The sequence below is a fragment of the Pangasianodon hypophthalmus genome, chromosome 7, assembly GCF_027358585.1.
Source record: "Pangasianodon hypophthalmus isolate fPanHyp1 chromosome 7, fPanHyp1.pri, whole genome shotgun sequence".
In the NCBI taxonomy this organism is placed as follows: Eukaryota; Metazoa; Chordata; class Actinopteri; order Siluriformes; family Pangasiidae; genus Pangasianodon; species Pangasianodon hypophthalmus.
In genome coordinates, this window is record NC_069716.1 from 16,551,673 (window position 1) to 16,568,723 (window position 17,051).

Sequence of the window (17,051 nt, forward strand, 5' to 3'; positions counted from 1 at the left end):
AATTAATGGGCTAACATGATAACAATCACAGACTGAATAAAGCATTTGCATAACCTTTAAAACGTAAACTACATCTAAATAAAGTTATTAAATAATTTGCTATAAAGTGCATCTATAAAATATTTATTGATGTAATAAGTATTTGATAGCCAATCTCTTAAGCAGAAGAACTATTAAAGGTATTTGTATATAAAAGTAGGACAGGGAGCTAAAATTATGACTTAAAGTTGTAATTTTTACTAAAATGATGTGTTTTCTGGAGGCTGGCAACACGATAATATTTTTTAAACACACAAAAAATAAGGTAACATGATATTATTATTATTATTATTATTATTATTATTATTATTATTATTATTATTATTATTGTTTGACCAACCTGTGTGGGTTCTCTTGTGAATCTTGAGGTTTTCGGATCTGGCGAAAACTTTTTCACATCCGTGAAAGGGGCAGGGAAAGGGCTTTTCTCCCGTGTGCACTCTGACGTGGTTGACCAGCTTGTATTTGGCTTTAAATGGCTTTCTGTCCCTGGGACAATTCTCCCAGTGGCACACGTAGTCAGAATGCTCAGGTCCCCCAACATGCTCGATCGTCACATGAGTGACAAGTTCATACATAGTCCCAAAAGTCCTGGAGCATGGCAGCTTGCCAGCGCCTTCTTGGCCATCACTCCACTTGCACACCAACTCGTGCGTTAAAGTCTGTCTGGAGCACCTGAGGAATGCATCGCCCCCTCCTCGCTGCATGGCCATGTTCAGGGGCTTATAGAGCCCCAGAAACTGAGTAACGAGCTGTTGGCTGTTGGCCCGAGGGCCGCTGTGGGTTTGTCCGTATGGATGTGCCCTTGAGAGGAGATCTCCTGGAAGACCCAACATCACCTGGCCATTCAAGTCTCGGTTGGCATCAACAGAGCTGTGGGCCTGCTCCGGATACGTGGTGAAGAAAGCATGGCTTCGGGCATCCCTGTAGCCGTGGAGGTCACGGTACCTTCCAATAGCGCCATGTTGGTTAGGTCTTGGTGCCAGTTGGTCTGTGACTGGTGGCATGCCCGGTCCTGACAGGTTTGTCCCAATGATAATGCCTCTAGGGCTGGCGTCTAGGCGATGGCTGGTGTATCCAGTGTCTGGAAAGTGAGGCAACGAGTGGTCCACATATGCGGTGGCCCTTGTCTCGGGGTAGTCTAGCAAATTGTGCGAGGGGCAGAGTTTTAAGGAAGTGCCAGTGGGGTGCCCCATGTGCTCCCCTGCCAAAGGTGGCAGCACCACACTGGGTTCAGTATTGCTCTCTCCAGGGTTTACGCAAGACAGAGGGCAGCCACTAAACCTTGAAAGGGTTGTCATGATTTTTTTTTTTTTTTTTTTTTTTTTGTAGTTGTTGTTGTAAGTGTGCAACCGCTCAAGATTTACCGACTAATTTTGTCCCCATTGCACCTCCATGTATCATCTGCACGTGCCGGTCTTGGCCGTCAACCTCGCGGTCCCATGAAGCGGACGCAAGTTGGTGAAAGTTGGTGCGCGTCCCATGCCGTTCACTTCACCCTCTTGATTTGTGGCAATAACCGTGGTAGTAAAATGCTCCGAACCAGGCCGGGCTGCAATATAAAAGCACAGCGGGCAAACCTGGTTTTGAAAAAAGGGCGTTCAGGGATTGGTCGGAATGCCCGATGATTGACAGCGACTGGGTTTGTTTTAAAAGGGACACGCAGGCGTTTCACCGCACGACTCCGTTTTCAATCTTGCAGTAAAAATGCTTTGATATATGCCGCTTTTGCTCTGACAAATATTGTTGGCTCTTTCGGCTTCAGAGCGTCAGATTACAACTCACAAAAACGACATTCATCTATAGGCATTAGCCTATTCAGTCTGGCTTGTGCTGAGATTTTGGATCATAATAAGCATTTTCTACAATGCAGTATAAGCGAAATTAAAATGGTCGGTGGTTATTCACTTTTTATTTTCAGTGTGCTCAGATAGCCTCCACTCTCCTGTTCAAAAGTTCTGCGCAAAAATATGATCCGAATATGCCTAAAATCATTTTAAAAAAGTTCTGAGCAAAAATAGACCTCGTCCTATATGATTAAATAGATCTAAAATCCTAAAAAAAAAAAACAGTCAGTCTGGTAAGTGAAAATGTTTGAAGTAAACTATACTTGGCATAGGTTCATAACAAGCGACAATATAATGACACTTGTTTTATTTCCAGGTGGTTTGTCACTACTGAGAGCGGAACTCAGAGGGTTTGGACATATTGCCGTGGATTTTTTTTTTCTTCCAAATCACAACGCGCCAGTGACGTCACAACAACGGTGACACCGACGAGACTTTGTCGTCTCCCATAGGGAAATATAGACAAAACATCAACCTAATTAATTATGGTTTATCTTTAAGGGAGATTGGTTTCATGTCCCAAAAAAATTGTGAGTAAAAATGATCTTATGTAGGCCTAAATGACCGGATGCTTCATCTCAGTTAGGTGACAGTGCAGTAAAACACTACACACTAAAGGATTTGGACAAATAAGGATCCTGAAACGCCCCCGTCACATTGATCATGCCAGGAATAACATTTAGTCATCTGATTTAGTCAGAGTGCGCACCGATACCGTGTGTGTGTGTGTGTGTGCGCGCGCGCGCTTTTTTCCCCTCAGTGTCATTTTAGACCAGCAATCCGTCGAAGGGACGATGAAGGGCTTGGAATAACAGTGTTTTGAGCTATTTAAAGGGGAAAAAAACGTATTTTTTGCCTCTGTAACTGCAAAGTGTATGGCTATTCATAAATCCTTCACTTCTATCATCATCCATCACCCCACCTCTCCACTTGTGTATGACTTTAACTAGGCTACAAATAAAATTATTGATGTTAATCTAATAGGGCTACATGTTGGTTCAAGTCATGTAGGGATAGTTCAGGTTCTCGTGTAACGCAGTTTATATCCCAGTATCTAAAGTAACTACTGTACAGTTTCACCTGCAAGAATTAAATTAGTAAGCGGGAGATGATATGATATTTCTGACTGTAACGGGCTTTTTTCCAACGTTGGTTGGGCGACAAGAAACTATAAACAAGCCTTAAAGGTTGAATGTTTCGTTAAAAAAAAAAAAACATGAACATGAACACAGGTTTGATAAAGTATTTCACGTTTTTTTTTATTATTATTATTATTTTACACAATTTTTGTCTAGAATGTTTTGTGTAGAATTTTGTCCCTGCAAGTGTGTTACAACTGGATAATGTTTACAAAGCGCCCGTTAAATATTATATTATATTTTGGAATATAATATATAATAAATATAATATTTTATAATTTATATTACATTTTATAATTTAAATTATATAATTTATATATATATATGTGTGTGTGTGTATATATATATATATATATATATATATATATATATATATATATATATATATATATATATATATATATATATATATATATTAATTTATTTATTGTGTGTGAGTATATATGTATGTATTTATGTATAAAATATGATTTTTCGTTTTCTGTGTTCGGACAAGTCCATGAGATGTCATAATGACATGACTGAGCTCAAGCTACATGTGGATTTTTAAATTAATCCTCGTGCAATATGGCTGCAATCAACAAATTCAGAGAGAACTGATTTTGCCAAAACTGTATGATATTTTTAACTATATAGAAACGTTATAATAACACTTTGGCCCCCCATCACACCTGACTTACTTTACACTTGTCTGATGTATTATTTACTCTACTATTTTGTGGGGTGTTTTCTTTTGTGGAGTTGCACTGAATGCTGAATGTTGCTTATTCGCAGCCCTATCGCACCTTTTACATATACACATGAACATTAAACTGAAAAGTCGCCTAATTCCAGATACATGTGTGATATTTGCATGTGTATTATATTTCTACTATGTATATGAAAAGAGGACGAATGAGATTAAGGTGACTATATTAATTGATGAATGCTAAATAAATGCAATAATTTAAATAACAGCTATGCGTTTGGATTAATTCAGATTAAACACGTGCTTTAGCTGTCATGTTCACGAAGTACCTTAAACTTTGATCCTGTATCCATTCGTATAAACTTTAGAACTTGATAAACTACACACATTTACCGAAGCAGTGCGCATTCAGATGCGTTAGCGCAGACTGGCTTATAGCGTTTTGCGCGTTTTGTGAGAGAGTGCAGTGTGTGTGTGTGTGTGTGTGTGTGTGTGTGTGAGTTCCACCTGTTCCTCCATTTAAATAAGACAACCTATCCCCTTATGTGTGAGATGTATATTACGCTATACGTTCACAGCACGTATCAGTATTAAACAGGTGAGTGTGTATGTGTGTGAAGACAAGCATGGAAAAAAATCATTAGTCTTTTCCAAAGAAAAGATTTGTTTTGCATCCAATGCAGATAGCAAATGAGTGATGGCGATTAACTCATGTGAACCTGGCGATCTGAACATACAACACAACCTTGACGAGAATATTAAATCTTGAGAATACTAGTCTTATCCCAAACCTGAAATACCACGAGCATTATACATGGACTTTTTTGGCCAAGGTCCCAAATGCTGTGAAAACCTTAATTGTAGCACAGTGCGCTTGCCATTGCCATGACTGCCATGACCCATGACTGTCTAAACTAAACCATATTTCCCTCACAATTGTCTCTATGATACGCCTGTAAATGTAAAAGTGAGGGAGCAAGCTAAAAGGTCATGTTCTTCTCTGCAAGCATCCTAGCTGCAAAACGGTTATGACCTTAGTCATAAGACTAATGGGGCACGTGTCCTCTCACCCTTTGAACCCTGTAATGTTTGGAAGTAGTTTATCTGGTATAATAATTCAGTTGCATTAGCACAGTGGATAGATCTTCTCCAAAATGAGACAGAGCAACAGAACCAACGCACAACACGACACCCTACCCCCAGCTCATACCCAGATATATAGGGCTATTGGAAACGAATTGCGTCTTATAACGGGTTTCTAACCAACTAACCAGTAAGCAGGCATTATTCTGACTATCCTAAATTAAAAAAAACTAAAATATCTTACAGTGTGCTATATTTTAACTAATACGGATAAAGTCTATCTATCTATCTATCTATCTATCTATCTATCTATCTATCTATCTATCTATCTATCAGAGCTGTTATACTTTACCTTGCTGATGCAGTGTTAGGGTTCATTTGTGGGCTGGTGCTGTTAGTTTAGTTATATGCTCTCAGGAAGGTTAGCTTGTTAACTAATGACAAGCTAAATGACTGATTTTCCTCCTGAGTGCCTGTAGGCTGGAGTGAATGATGTAGTTCAGAATCATCTGCTAAAAAATGAATGCTGTAGAATACAGCAGAATAAAAACAGAAATAAATATGAATTGCTGGACCACTGGATCTGGTCCACTACATTACTAACTACAGCCTATTTTAAGATGAGGAGAAGTTTTCTTTTGGCAAAGAGCTACTATAGGCTAAATGTTAAATCATGATTAGCAAGCTGACTGAAGGAGTTAGGTAGGTCAAATATCAGTTCAAATGTTTGGTGAATAATCAGTTAAGCAAAAGTCTCAGCAGCATACAAGCAGAGGATATTGTTAACCCTAACTGACAGGTCGTAAATACCCAGGAATTAATACCAATTTCCCAGATAGTTAATTAATTGGTAAAGGAAATAAATAAAAGGGAAAAGTAAAGGGAACAACTTAAACCTGACCTAATTTATTGATGGATTTGAGCAATGGAGTAGTAAATATGGCTACAAGCATTACTTATATGCGCATGTCCATAATAAATATGATCTGAGGCATGGGGAGCCCCAGGCCACAATATATCCAAATAACATTTCAACAGACACAGCAATAATAATAATAATAATAATAATAATAATAATAATAAATAATGATAAATAAGAAGAATAGAGAAATTGTATTGTGGCAATTTTTAAATAAAATGTTGCTTTTTTGTTTCTTTTATTATAGTAATATACTATAATACTTTATAATAATAGATTATTATTATTATTATTATTATTATTATTATTATTATTATTATTATTATTATTGTTATTTGAAGAAGTAATCTATTTTTACACTGCAGTCAAAGTTATGAGTTTTCTCATATATATCTAATATATACCTGCTTTGCGTTTGTATAGAGAGTACACAAAGAACAAAGTCTGCATATATTTGTGACGAAAATGAGGTAAGAAAATATGACAGTATAGGCCAGTAAAATAACGAGTAACCAGAAGGGAAAGTTACTGTCTGTCACTGTGTGTGTGTGTGTGTGTGTGTGTGTGTGTGTGTGTGTGTGTGAGAGAGAGAGAGAGAGAGAGAGGAAGAAGAAGGAGGAGGAGGAAGAGGAGGAGGGGTTTAAGAGAGAAGGAGGATGTTGTGCTTGCTATATTGATATACGCACAGGACGTACTTACTTTAGGCTATATATATATGCCTGTATAAATAATAATTTACTAACACTAATAATAAATGATTAAAATATTTATATAATTATTTTATTTTAAATTACATCTGAGCCTACCATTTCCGCTTAAGGTGCAATCTTTGTGTATTAGGATGTTAACTGTGTTGTCCGTGATGTGTGTGTGTGTGTGTGTTGAATGTATCATGTTGTGACCAAACACCATACAAAAATCCTAATACATGGAAATGTATATGGCGAATAAAATCACTGACTCTGATTCTGATTTTATTTAACTTAAAATAATGCAATTATATACTACCCCACTTTCTTTTTTTTAACAAAGACCTTTTGATAATGTTATACTTAGGGGACTGAACACACACATCTCTAAATATTAACTACACATAACTTTCATATCTTTCACAATATCACAGAAAAAGACTCACCTTCAGAGCAAATCTGGCTACCCTGTTCTTTCCTGAAAACTGTGTGTTGCGTGCGAGTGGACGGACAACTAGAGCAGAATGAGAGACTGATTTGAAGATTTTTCTTTTTAAAGATCTCTAAAATAGTAAAATGTGAGCTGCTTTTGGAGACAGACTGAGGGGGGAGAGAGAATAAGAAAAGGCTTGGCGTTATAAAGCGCTGCTTGAAGCACTCAACGCGTCTCTGAACTTGATCAGATTTTGTGTCCTGCAGCGTGTCAGCAGCAACCCTGTGAAACTCGCTGAATAGCACGGTTTTCTGGCAGAGCAAAAAAAAAAAAAATCTCCGTACATATTACAATTACTGCCATCTTTCTTTCTGTCTTTTTTTTCCCTGCGTCCTGCGGCCTGTGCTGCTTAAATCGCCCCTTTCCCATGCGCCTCCAGGAAACACTGCCAGAACGTAATTAAATGTAATTAGATAGATAGATAGATAGATAGATAGATAGATAGATAGATAGATAGATAGACTTTTAGAACTGACCAAATGCAACTAGTTCTATTGAATCTATTTTATTGATAGATAGATAGATAGATAGATAGATAGATAGATAGATAGATAGATAGATAGATAGATAGATAGACTTTTAGAACTGACCAAATACAGCTAGTTCTATTGAATCTGTTTTATAGATAGATAGATAGATAGATAGATAGATAGATAGATTGATAGATAGATAGATAGATAGATAGATAGATAGATAGATAGATAGATAGACTAACTTTTAGAAGTGACCAAATACAGCTAGTTCTACTGAATCTATTTAATAAATAAATAAATAAATAAATAAATAAATAAATACATTTTAGACCACAATTAAAATGACCTAAAATAAAAATGCTTATTAACTTCCATTTAACTTCCAATAACTTCCAATTACTTGCTTGTTTGTCAGTGTAGTGAGGCTGTATTTGTTTGTCAGTGAATATTGAGTGTGTAAATTCCTTTTATAAGGGTAAAAACTAGTTAAAGCCTAACCTGTAAACTCCAACTGGCCTCCACACGTTTTTATTATGGAGTTATAAATGATAAAATGTTACTTAGTAGTTTTTAGGAGAGTGAAATTTGTGTTTGTATTAAAGTGCTTCACATCCCAATCAAAACCTCACCAAACACTGGAGCACTGTGTGTTTCTGTAAATGTGGCGCGCTGAGAGCTGGAAATAAACAATGCTCCGAAAATCAACCGAAATAATGCCGCGCTGATTTACCTGCAAATAACAGCAGAACTGACCAATCACATTCACCCGCTGAAACCAACCGCTATTTTCAATACCAAACGGTGCCAATCATCCGCCTTCCAACCAATGAACTTCCCCCATGGCTGCCACGTGACCAAGAGGGAGTCGCATTCTCATTGGATAGCGTAGACCTGCCTCCCGAACTCATTTATGTGCAAGGAGTGAGTGATTGACTTTATCAGTCCAAGGACATCATTCATCTGCAAAGGGGGGGAAGTTTGATCCTCTTTCTCACGGATCCCACTAACGGGAGTTTCTCACCCCCTGCTCGCCGAGCCTGGGACTATTATCTGACGTTTTCATTATTTTTAACGTGACGTATTTAGTTTATTAGATGTTCTGTGTGAGTTTAGGCGAAATTTTGCTTTTACTGCGTGCGATTTAACTTTCCTCTGCTAAACCTGGGGTTTCAAATCTCCATCCCTCTTCTTCTGCGTCTAATTTGGTTGGCCGAGCCTCATCACTATGCTCCTCGATAGTGGTCCCCAGTTTCCATCGCTTGGAGTTGGAGGCTTCGGAACGCCGAGACACCATGAGCTCGGGAACCGAGAGCCCGGACTGGGGCTCAATCCCTTCGCGGACTCGTCCCATTCAGCTGCGTTTAAAATTAGCTCCGTTACACACGATATCGCCCCGAGCCAGACCTCGGCTTTCACCCCGCAGGCTACCGGATATGCAGCTGCGCTCGGACACCACCATCACGGAGGGCAGGTCGGTTCTTACGGCGGAGGCGCGTTCAACTCCACGCGAGATTTCTTGTTCCGAAACCGGAGCGACTCGACGGCCACAAGCGCGCAGCACGGGATCTTCGCCGCTTCTGCCGGGAGTCTCCACGCACCCCCTGGAATCTCGGACAACCCGGGCCACCTCCTGTTCCCGGGACTTCACGAGCAAGGCGTGAGCCATACTTCTCCTGGAGGACACGTAGTGAACGGACAAATGCACATCGGTTTGCGTGGGGACCTTTTCGGGCGGCCGGATCCGTATCGCCCTGTTCCGAGTCCGCGCGCGGATCCGTACGGCGCCGCTCCGCTCCACAATTACAATCACCCCATCAACATGAACGTGGGGATGAACGTGCCCACGCACCACGGGCCAGGCGCCTTCTTCCGCTACATGCGGCAGCCCATAAAACAAGAGCTGTCCTGCAAGTGGATAGATGAGAGCCAAATAAACAGGCCCAAAAAAACTTGCGACAGAACTTTCAGCACCATGCACGAGATGGTCACGCATGTGTCCATGGAGCACGTCGGCGGGCCCGAGCAGAGCAACCACGTTTGCTATTGGGAAGACTGCCCAAGAGAAGGGAAATCGTTTAAGGCCAAATACAAACTAGTGAACCACATCAGAGTGCACACTGGGGAGAAACCGTTCCCTTGTCCTTTCCCTGGTTGCGGGAAAATTTTTGCAAGATCAGAAAATTTAAAAATTCACAAGAGGACTCATACTGGTAGGTTTCCATTCTTCTTTATTCTGCTTAGAAGAGCTACATTTTGAGCAGAGAGGGTACATTAAGTGAAAGTTCTGAGGGTCTTCAGCCCCCCCAAAACCCCATCCCCAGCCCCATTAATTCATGGCACAACACTTCGGCCTACAAGGCCGCATTATTCTCGTCTTGAGAAGCAGAGACAATATTTGGGTTGAGCAACTGTTTGAAAAACATGTATATATATATATATATATATATATATATATATATATATATATATATATATTCTCCTTGTATACATGAGAAGTGCTGAATTAATGTGCATAAATATTAAATAAGAATTGTAACACTGATATAGGATATAGCCAAAGAGCTTAAGTTGGCAGGGAATTTGTGAATGGTTGTCTTGTTATTTACACAGCTACTCCTGACGTTTGTGGCTGAAAGTTGTCAACAGAATGTCTGTTTGGTCAGTCCATCAGTCCATGAAAAGAAAAAAAAATGTGCGAAGTAGACAAATTATATTTAGTCTGATGGCCCCTGGATGGATATGTGTCAGAATCAATGACCCGTTACTTCTGAGAATCACACGCAATGTAAAGCAAGCTGTTGAAAATGGCTACAGTTGGCAATTAGATTACACAGGGTCCCTGTTTAGCTCTGAGAAAATATTATACAGCAGCAACATTAATGTAAGTGTTATGCAGTGTTTAAAAAAAAAACAATTTAATTAGCCTAGGAAACCATTTTACTATTTATGAATAATACAAATCAGGCTTCTGATGTAACAATACTTGCGAGTCACGATACCAGGGTGTGAAAGGGATAGCCTGTTCACACTGATTGCATATTACAAGATGTAATTTGCTCGCCTTCGTGCAACGTAAACAGCCTCCTGTAATGTATAGGCCACTCTGAAATCTATTGTTTACTGTGTTTTAGGCGAGAAGCCGTTTAAGTGTGAGTTCGAGGGCTGCGACAGGCGCTTCGCAAACAGCAGCGACAGAAAAAAGCACATGCACGTGCATACTTCTGACAAGCCCTACATCTGCAAAGTGTGCGACAAGTCCTACACGCACCCAAGCTCACTCAGGAAACACATGAAGGTAACCGACTATTCATCCTTCTACTGTATCGAAGAGCATTATTAGTATTATTAGTACAGATGATCAATCTGTTCAGCTTGCCATATTACACCAGGCTTCTACTGAGAGCTTCATATCTTCATTTATTCATTATTGGCTTTATTTTTTATTGGACATATATTCCTAATATAGCTGTATGATTATACTAACGGGAAATCTCAAGCCTAAATGACACATGCATGTATTTTTTTTTCCAATGCAAGCTATGCATGCACTTTGCATTTATACTATATTTATTTTTAAATAAATGTTGTTCTGAAAGGTGCACGAGTCCCAAGGTTCGGAGTCGTCTCCAGCAGCCAGCTCCGGGTACGAGTCCTCCACGCCGCCTGTGCTGGTTTCAACCAACTCAGAAGATCCAACCAAAACGCCTGATACAAGCGTGCAAAGCGCATCAGCACACAGCGACGCATTAGCGCCCAACTTCAACGAATGGTACGTTTGAAGATCCCAGTAGACTCTTATTGCGGACCAAAAGGTTCAGGCAACCTTTAAAAACCACAAAACACTATTCACACCACGGTGAACAAAATGCCAGTGGAACAACACGAAGAGCTGAGAGTTCGCCACAGCAGGCCTCGTCCGTTCTCAGGATCCAAAATCTGACTTTTATTCCGAGATCGAAGGGAAAAAAAAACAAAAAACAAAAAAAACAATAAATAGTTACACTTTCTATGAATCAATTTAAAAAAAAAATGTTTTCGGGGTAGTTTTCAGATTACAGATAATTATTTTATTTTTAATTTTATGTATTTTATCAAAGGTTTATTTTAAAAATAAACAAAACTGAAATAATATTTCACGGTGTTTTTATATCGGCGGCGTCCGTGTCGCTCTTTTGATTGTTAAAACTTCAGACAGTCTTACGAAATGTGCCAAAGTCTTTGTCTTGAACTTGAACAAGAGCAGCAGCAAGAAAAAGAAAAAGAAGTATATAGCCTAATCGTGAATGTATTTCCTTGTTTGATGGAGTCGAATCTGTTGTCCACGTCTGTTTTGAACTGGAGAAATGTGCTAGTACGATTGTTACCTTTGACTATGATATTGCCTTTTGTTAATAACGATGTAAATACATATCCATGATGCCATATTTATCGATTTGTAATTTAATTATCGGCAAAGAGCCGAAGCTTAAATGATATTTATGGAAATGTTTTCTAACAAGATTGTACAGTGTTGAGTCACAAATTGACCAGCTTAACATTGAAACAAGGTCAGAAGGACTCTAAAAGCTTCCTTGACGCGATTGTAACTTTTTTTTTTTAACCAATAAACGTGTCTTATCTGGATCAAAAAAATATCAACTATGAATATAATGAATTAACTCTTTTTTCTAAAGTTTATAGTATTGTATAGATTATTCCAGTACTTTGAGCTCTTAAGGGAACTGAGCAAACAGGCAAAAATTTCATAAATGACTGATAAATAGATATAAAGGGTTAAATACTTTGGTGTATTTTTTAAACTCTTAGTAAGGAGGATACTACATTACCATAAGGATCTAAATTGGAGAGGCCCATTAGCCAGTTATTCACTGGCTCCTCACATTTCGATATGATTCTCAGCTGTGTTATGCAACAGCATTTAGATTTCATCCATTAACTTTTATTTAAAGTGTTAAAACACCAGATTCCCAGGGCAAAGCCTAGCCATTTGAGTCAATATAGTATTCCACTTTTGATGGTTGCAGTACTGTTATGTTTTATGTTTCCAGCAAAAAAAAAAAAAAAAAAAAAAAAAAAAAAAAACTGTCACAACAGAGTAATCGCAAATAAAACTTTTTCTTTTTTTCCCTGTCTGTCAGTTTGCATTGCTTTAAATTTAGGCTAGTTCTTATGTGAATATAAGAGTGTTCGTCCTGAGTACTGTCGTGTTACATATGAACCAGTACACATTTGCTCGTTTTACGTGATTAACATTTCCAGTTGAATGATGTGTGCAACATTTTAGTCTGAAGAAGTTAAAAAAGTGTTTTAAGGGACAAATTTTGTTTCGTGGAACCACGAATTCCAGCATTGCATTGCATTGTGTGTGTGTGTGTGTGTGTGTGTGTGTGTGCGTGTGTGTGTGTGTTTTTAGGAATTAAATATTATGCATTCACAGATTTATTGTGCTTTCGACTTCAGACCACCAGCAGCAGTACTTTTGAAAACAAACTGTATTAAATACAGTACCTCGCAAAGTACAGTGATGTATTGAATACTTTTATTTAAATAATGTAATAAATATGTTTTATAAACTATTTTCTATACCTTGATTTGAAACATTAACCTTTATTTCAGCTACCCTCTGTGTATGAGCCGTTAACTCAGCAAATCTTGAATGTGACCTTGGAACATCTGAAGACATTATTCCTGAAGAGCAAATGTATCAGTAATAAACTGTGACACTGCACCACAATCTGGGCAAGCAATGCGATTTCACAGAGCCGAGTAGTCATTTAGCAAAACCATGAGAATCAGGGCATTTTCAGTCCAGTCCTAGTGCTTATGGGTTTGTTTGTTTGTCTGACAAACTATAAATGGTGGGGGGGAATATGTGAAGTTTTGACTAAGATTAAAAATATTACAAAATGGGCCCAATGACTGAATGCATGTGTTCTTATATGATTTTGTTGTATCAGATCGTAACAGATCTTACATCTTACTCTAGAAGCCTTCCCTCTGCTGCATGTTTGAGTCTGAGTGTGCAGTAGACTTGAACTTGGCACTGAGTAAGACGCCATCTTAGCATCTCGCTTCTTAAAGGGGTGGAACAAGTTTTTGCCCTGTCTACACAGAGTGCCTTTTTTTTAGTCTTCCTTTAACACGACTGTAACAGACAAGCGTGCAGATCATACCTAGACCTTTAAATTTTAACAAGTTTCATTTAGAGCTGTAATGTTCTGGCACTGTGGCCTATGAGCAGTGTTTTCAGCACAAATGCACGAGACCAAAGGGGAATCATAACAAATGTCACATTGGTGGCTATTTATTATTTCAGCCTTCAATAGCATTCTGAATTATTGACCACTTAAAAACATGCAGAATCAAGCTATTTCATTTCTAAACATGGCATAACCTAATTGAATAATAATCTGCAAAACACTGGGATTGGGATTTAATTAATTATGCCAAAACATGTGGTTTTTTTTTTTTTCCATACACATGTACTACATGAAAACAGGTTATAGGGCAAAACAAAAGCAGAGGTATCAAGTTCTTCCTTCTGTGCATTACTGTAACAACTTGCTTTATGCAAACACATCTCATGTCCCAATATTAATTGTTTTTAGTATTTAGTATACAGCTGCATGTTTTTTTTTCTCTCTTTTGCAAGCACACATTTATTATATTCCATCCCAAATAAATTTGTACCCGATTTAAAAAAAAAAAAGAGAGAGAGAGAGAGAGAGAGAGAGAGAGAGAGAGAGAGAGATTCGTGTACAGGCGCAATGACGTCATAACATGGCGCCGTTGACGCCACTGAGTTTCACGTGCCGACTGAACTTGACCAACAGACTAGTGCCGGATCTGATGGTAGCAAGCAGACTCGTGTGTAGGCTATGCATCTGGTCATGAAAACTGTACGAAATTTGGAGAAAAATACGTCGGCGGGGACATGAAAAGGCCTAGATGTCGCCTCATGCCGCAAAAAAAAAAAAAAAAAAAAAAAAAAAAAAAAAAAAAACACCGAACCCCGCTTTCTGTGGCTTCTCAAAAGGATTAGAAAGCTTTGGTAATCACGTGGTAGGAGTTTTGTACTAGCGAAGCAGTTGCTAGACAGAGGTCATGTAGAGCAATGCATTTTAAAGAACAGTAGCCTATAGTAGGCCTACATTAAATATGCAGCTAACTGTAATTAAATAATAATCAGTTTTAAAATTAGGTTGCATGATTTCATGATCAAAATAATTTCCTACAGATCCTTATTCTATAAGATCCATAAGATTCATAAGATCCTTAAGAAAAAAAAGTTTTACTAAGGAGGATATTTTTTTTTCCCCGAAAATAGCTTACCAGCTACAGCTTTCTGCTTCCCTGAAACCTCCCTCAATCCTGCAGAGTTGCTGCCTAAGGAAGCGTAGTGTAAGAGGATAAACCACACAAGCACGTGTGTCACCAAACTCATTTTGCGCTCTCAGTCAGTACAAGCTGTCTAAATGACCTGGTTGAACATGCTCTGCTATTCATTTCTACACGCATTTCATGCCATACACTAACCCAGTTTCCTCCAGTGCTCCAACTCTCTCTGCTTAACCCTCTGTGAAACACGCGCGCGCACACTCCCTTATATGATACAGTGATGTCATGTGATTTGGAGATGAGGGCGTTTCATATAGACAGGGGTACACTGGGTCTGCTCCACTGCAACTGCACTGTCTGAGTTCAGATCCTTAATTTATCCAAAGCAGCCAAATATAAGCTAGAAGTCATTTTTACTACCCTATTATTTTATAGAAAAAACAAGAATGTTATGACAAAATATTTGGGCTTGAACTGAGTAATACATTTGTTTACATATAGGCTGTTCTGTATGTTTATGGCATAATAATTTAGGGATATAGAGTTCATCACATCCGATTTTTGCCTGAACTTTCAAAGTTTTAGCTCTCATCCAGGTGCATCTGTAAAAGCTATTTAGACTAGACTACTAACCTCGACTGACCTATTTACAATTCCAGACAATGAACACAGCTTTGAATCAGCTGAGCCCTTAATGCCCCACCTTGTTATTCAGTTATTAATGTTACATTTTTTAAATATTACTCACATTATTATGAATTATTCGGTATGCACAGCAAATTTGATTAGAAAAGTATATTGATAAGAGGATGAGGAAATACAGTCTGAACCCTCCGATGGGTCATGAGAGTTGAAATGCTTAACCTGCTTTATTTCGCTTTATTTATTATTGATGCTTATATTCACCTACAAGAAAAGTGCTGAACAGGCAAATGTCCCCACTGAATGTCTGAGGTCATGCAAGCTCATTTTAATGGCAAATATGAATTATAGTGCTTATTTAGCCTAGGTCGCATCGGTGTCTCTCAAACTGAAGATTATTTACATTGTATTTTGGCTTTATTTGATATAAGCAGGCTAATAACAAAATATATTATTCAAATCTAAAATATATATTTATACTGATTGACAAAATCAATCATACAAGGATGAATAAATAAATAAATAAATAAATAAATAAATAACCTTTAGAATAATTAACAATTTTTGGAAAATAAGTTAAATCTAGAGCTCTTAAGGGATCTTTTAAGCTTTTAAGGTTCTGTGTAGAAAACTATTTCTATTCAGAAAACTAATAACCTTTCACTTTCCAAAGAACTCCTGAATGGCTCTTTTTTTTTTTTTTCTATTCTTTTTTTTTTCTAAAAATGTACGCAGGCTCACTTTCTAAATATGTCCATGATAGTTAGAACAGATATTCACCTGGAGAAAACATACAGTTCAGGAGTCGATTTCAGTTGCAGTTCTTTGCTAGTGGTTTGGTGGCCATACTTTGGTATATACTTTATTATATACGGCTATACTTCACTTCTTTCAGCTTTAGTGGTTGTTTCTTTTTTTTTTTCCAAGACACTACAGACTCCTTACCCTAATTTTAATGTGATGATCCATCGACTGCTGCGTTGTGTGTGAGAGGTTATCAACGCCAAGTCCAAAGGCAGTCAGCTTTCACGTTTAAACATCTGCAGGTTTTCTTTCTTGCTTGATGAATCTGTTCACCGGGTGTGGATGTTAATGGGACTCCTGGGAGATCGTAGTGTTTTTTACATTAAAGCATGTGTTTGCAGTGGTGTCTGTTTTGACATATTCATCCCTAGGCCGAAGGAAAGGTGTAAAAAAAAAATAGACTATATGATTTTTTTTTGTATCCATATATCCATGTACTCATATATATACGTACATATATATATATATATATATATATTATGTGTGTGTGTGTGTATATATATATATATATATATATATATATATATATATATATACATTTATATGTATAAACTCTCGCTCTGTCTACCTACGCACCTCTCTCTCTCTCTCTCTCTATGTATATATATATATATATATATATATATATATATATATATATATATATATATGGGGTAGGTAGGTAGGTAGGTAGATAGAGTGAGAGTTTATTTTAGCTAAGCAAAGATATTAATTTTGTATACATATTCATAACTCCTATATATAGCTTATAAATAATTTTAGCTAAATATAACCACATACATCCAATTTCAAAAATCACATATTAAGCTCTTAAAAACTTCTCACGTTCTCACCTCACGTTCACAGCATAGATGGCAACTGAAATGCTGATCACAATTTGTTTAGCACTTAAGAGAG

At 37.8% G+C, this 17,051-nt stretch overlaps 2 protein-coding genes across 7 annotated transcripts in view; one reads left to right on the plus strand and one right to left on the minus strand.

The window, feature by feature from the left end:
* The window catches only part of zic6 (zic family member 6), an 85,167-nt gene that overhangs the window by 24,709 nt on the left and 43,407 nt on the right, over positions 1–17,051 (minus strand). For 2 of the 6 annotated variants that reach the window (XR_004578453.2, XR_004578454.2), the window contains exon 1: positions 380–2,190. The exons of 3 other annotated variants lie outside the window; for them this stretch is intronic. Coding sequence is in view for 1 of the 3 variants with exons in the window: in XM_026918269.3 (XP_026774070.1) it covers positions 380–1,340 (961 nt within the window). In the remaining 2 variants the exon portion in view is untranslated. Of the gene's footprint in view, positions 1–379; positions 2,191–17,051 lie in introns of those variants that run through there. One more of the 6 variants, XM_026918269.3, reaches the window with a different exon arrangement.
* zic3 (zic family member 3 heterotaxy 1 (odd-paired homolog, Drosophila)) lies at positions 8,269–12,946 on the plus strand. The gene is made up of 3 exons (XM_026918270.3): positions 8,269–9,580; positions 10,502–10,665; positions 10,967–12,946. The coding sequence occupies exons 1-3, from the start codon at positions 8,596–8,598 to the stop codon at positions 11,147–11,149; spliced, it is 1,332 nt and encodes a 443-aa protein (XP_026774071.1). The 5' UTR covers positions 8,269–8,595; the 3' UTR covers positions 11,150–12,946.

Bases quoted from the DNA above. Each gene is read 5' to 3' on its own strand.
- zic3 (XM_026918270.3), top strand. From the start codon at position 8,596: ATGCTCCTCGATAGTGGTCCCCAGTTTCCATCGCTTGGAGTTGGAGGC. The intron at 9,581-10,501 runs GTAGGTTTCCAT...ACTGTGTTTTAG, and splicing joins TCACAAGAGGACTCATACTG to GCGAGAAGCCGTTTAAGTGT. The intron at 10,666-10,966 runs GTAACCGACTAT...TTGTTCTGAAAG, and splicing joins CACTCAGGAAACACATGAAG to GTGCACGAGTCCCAAGGTTC.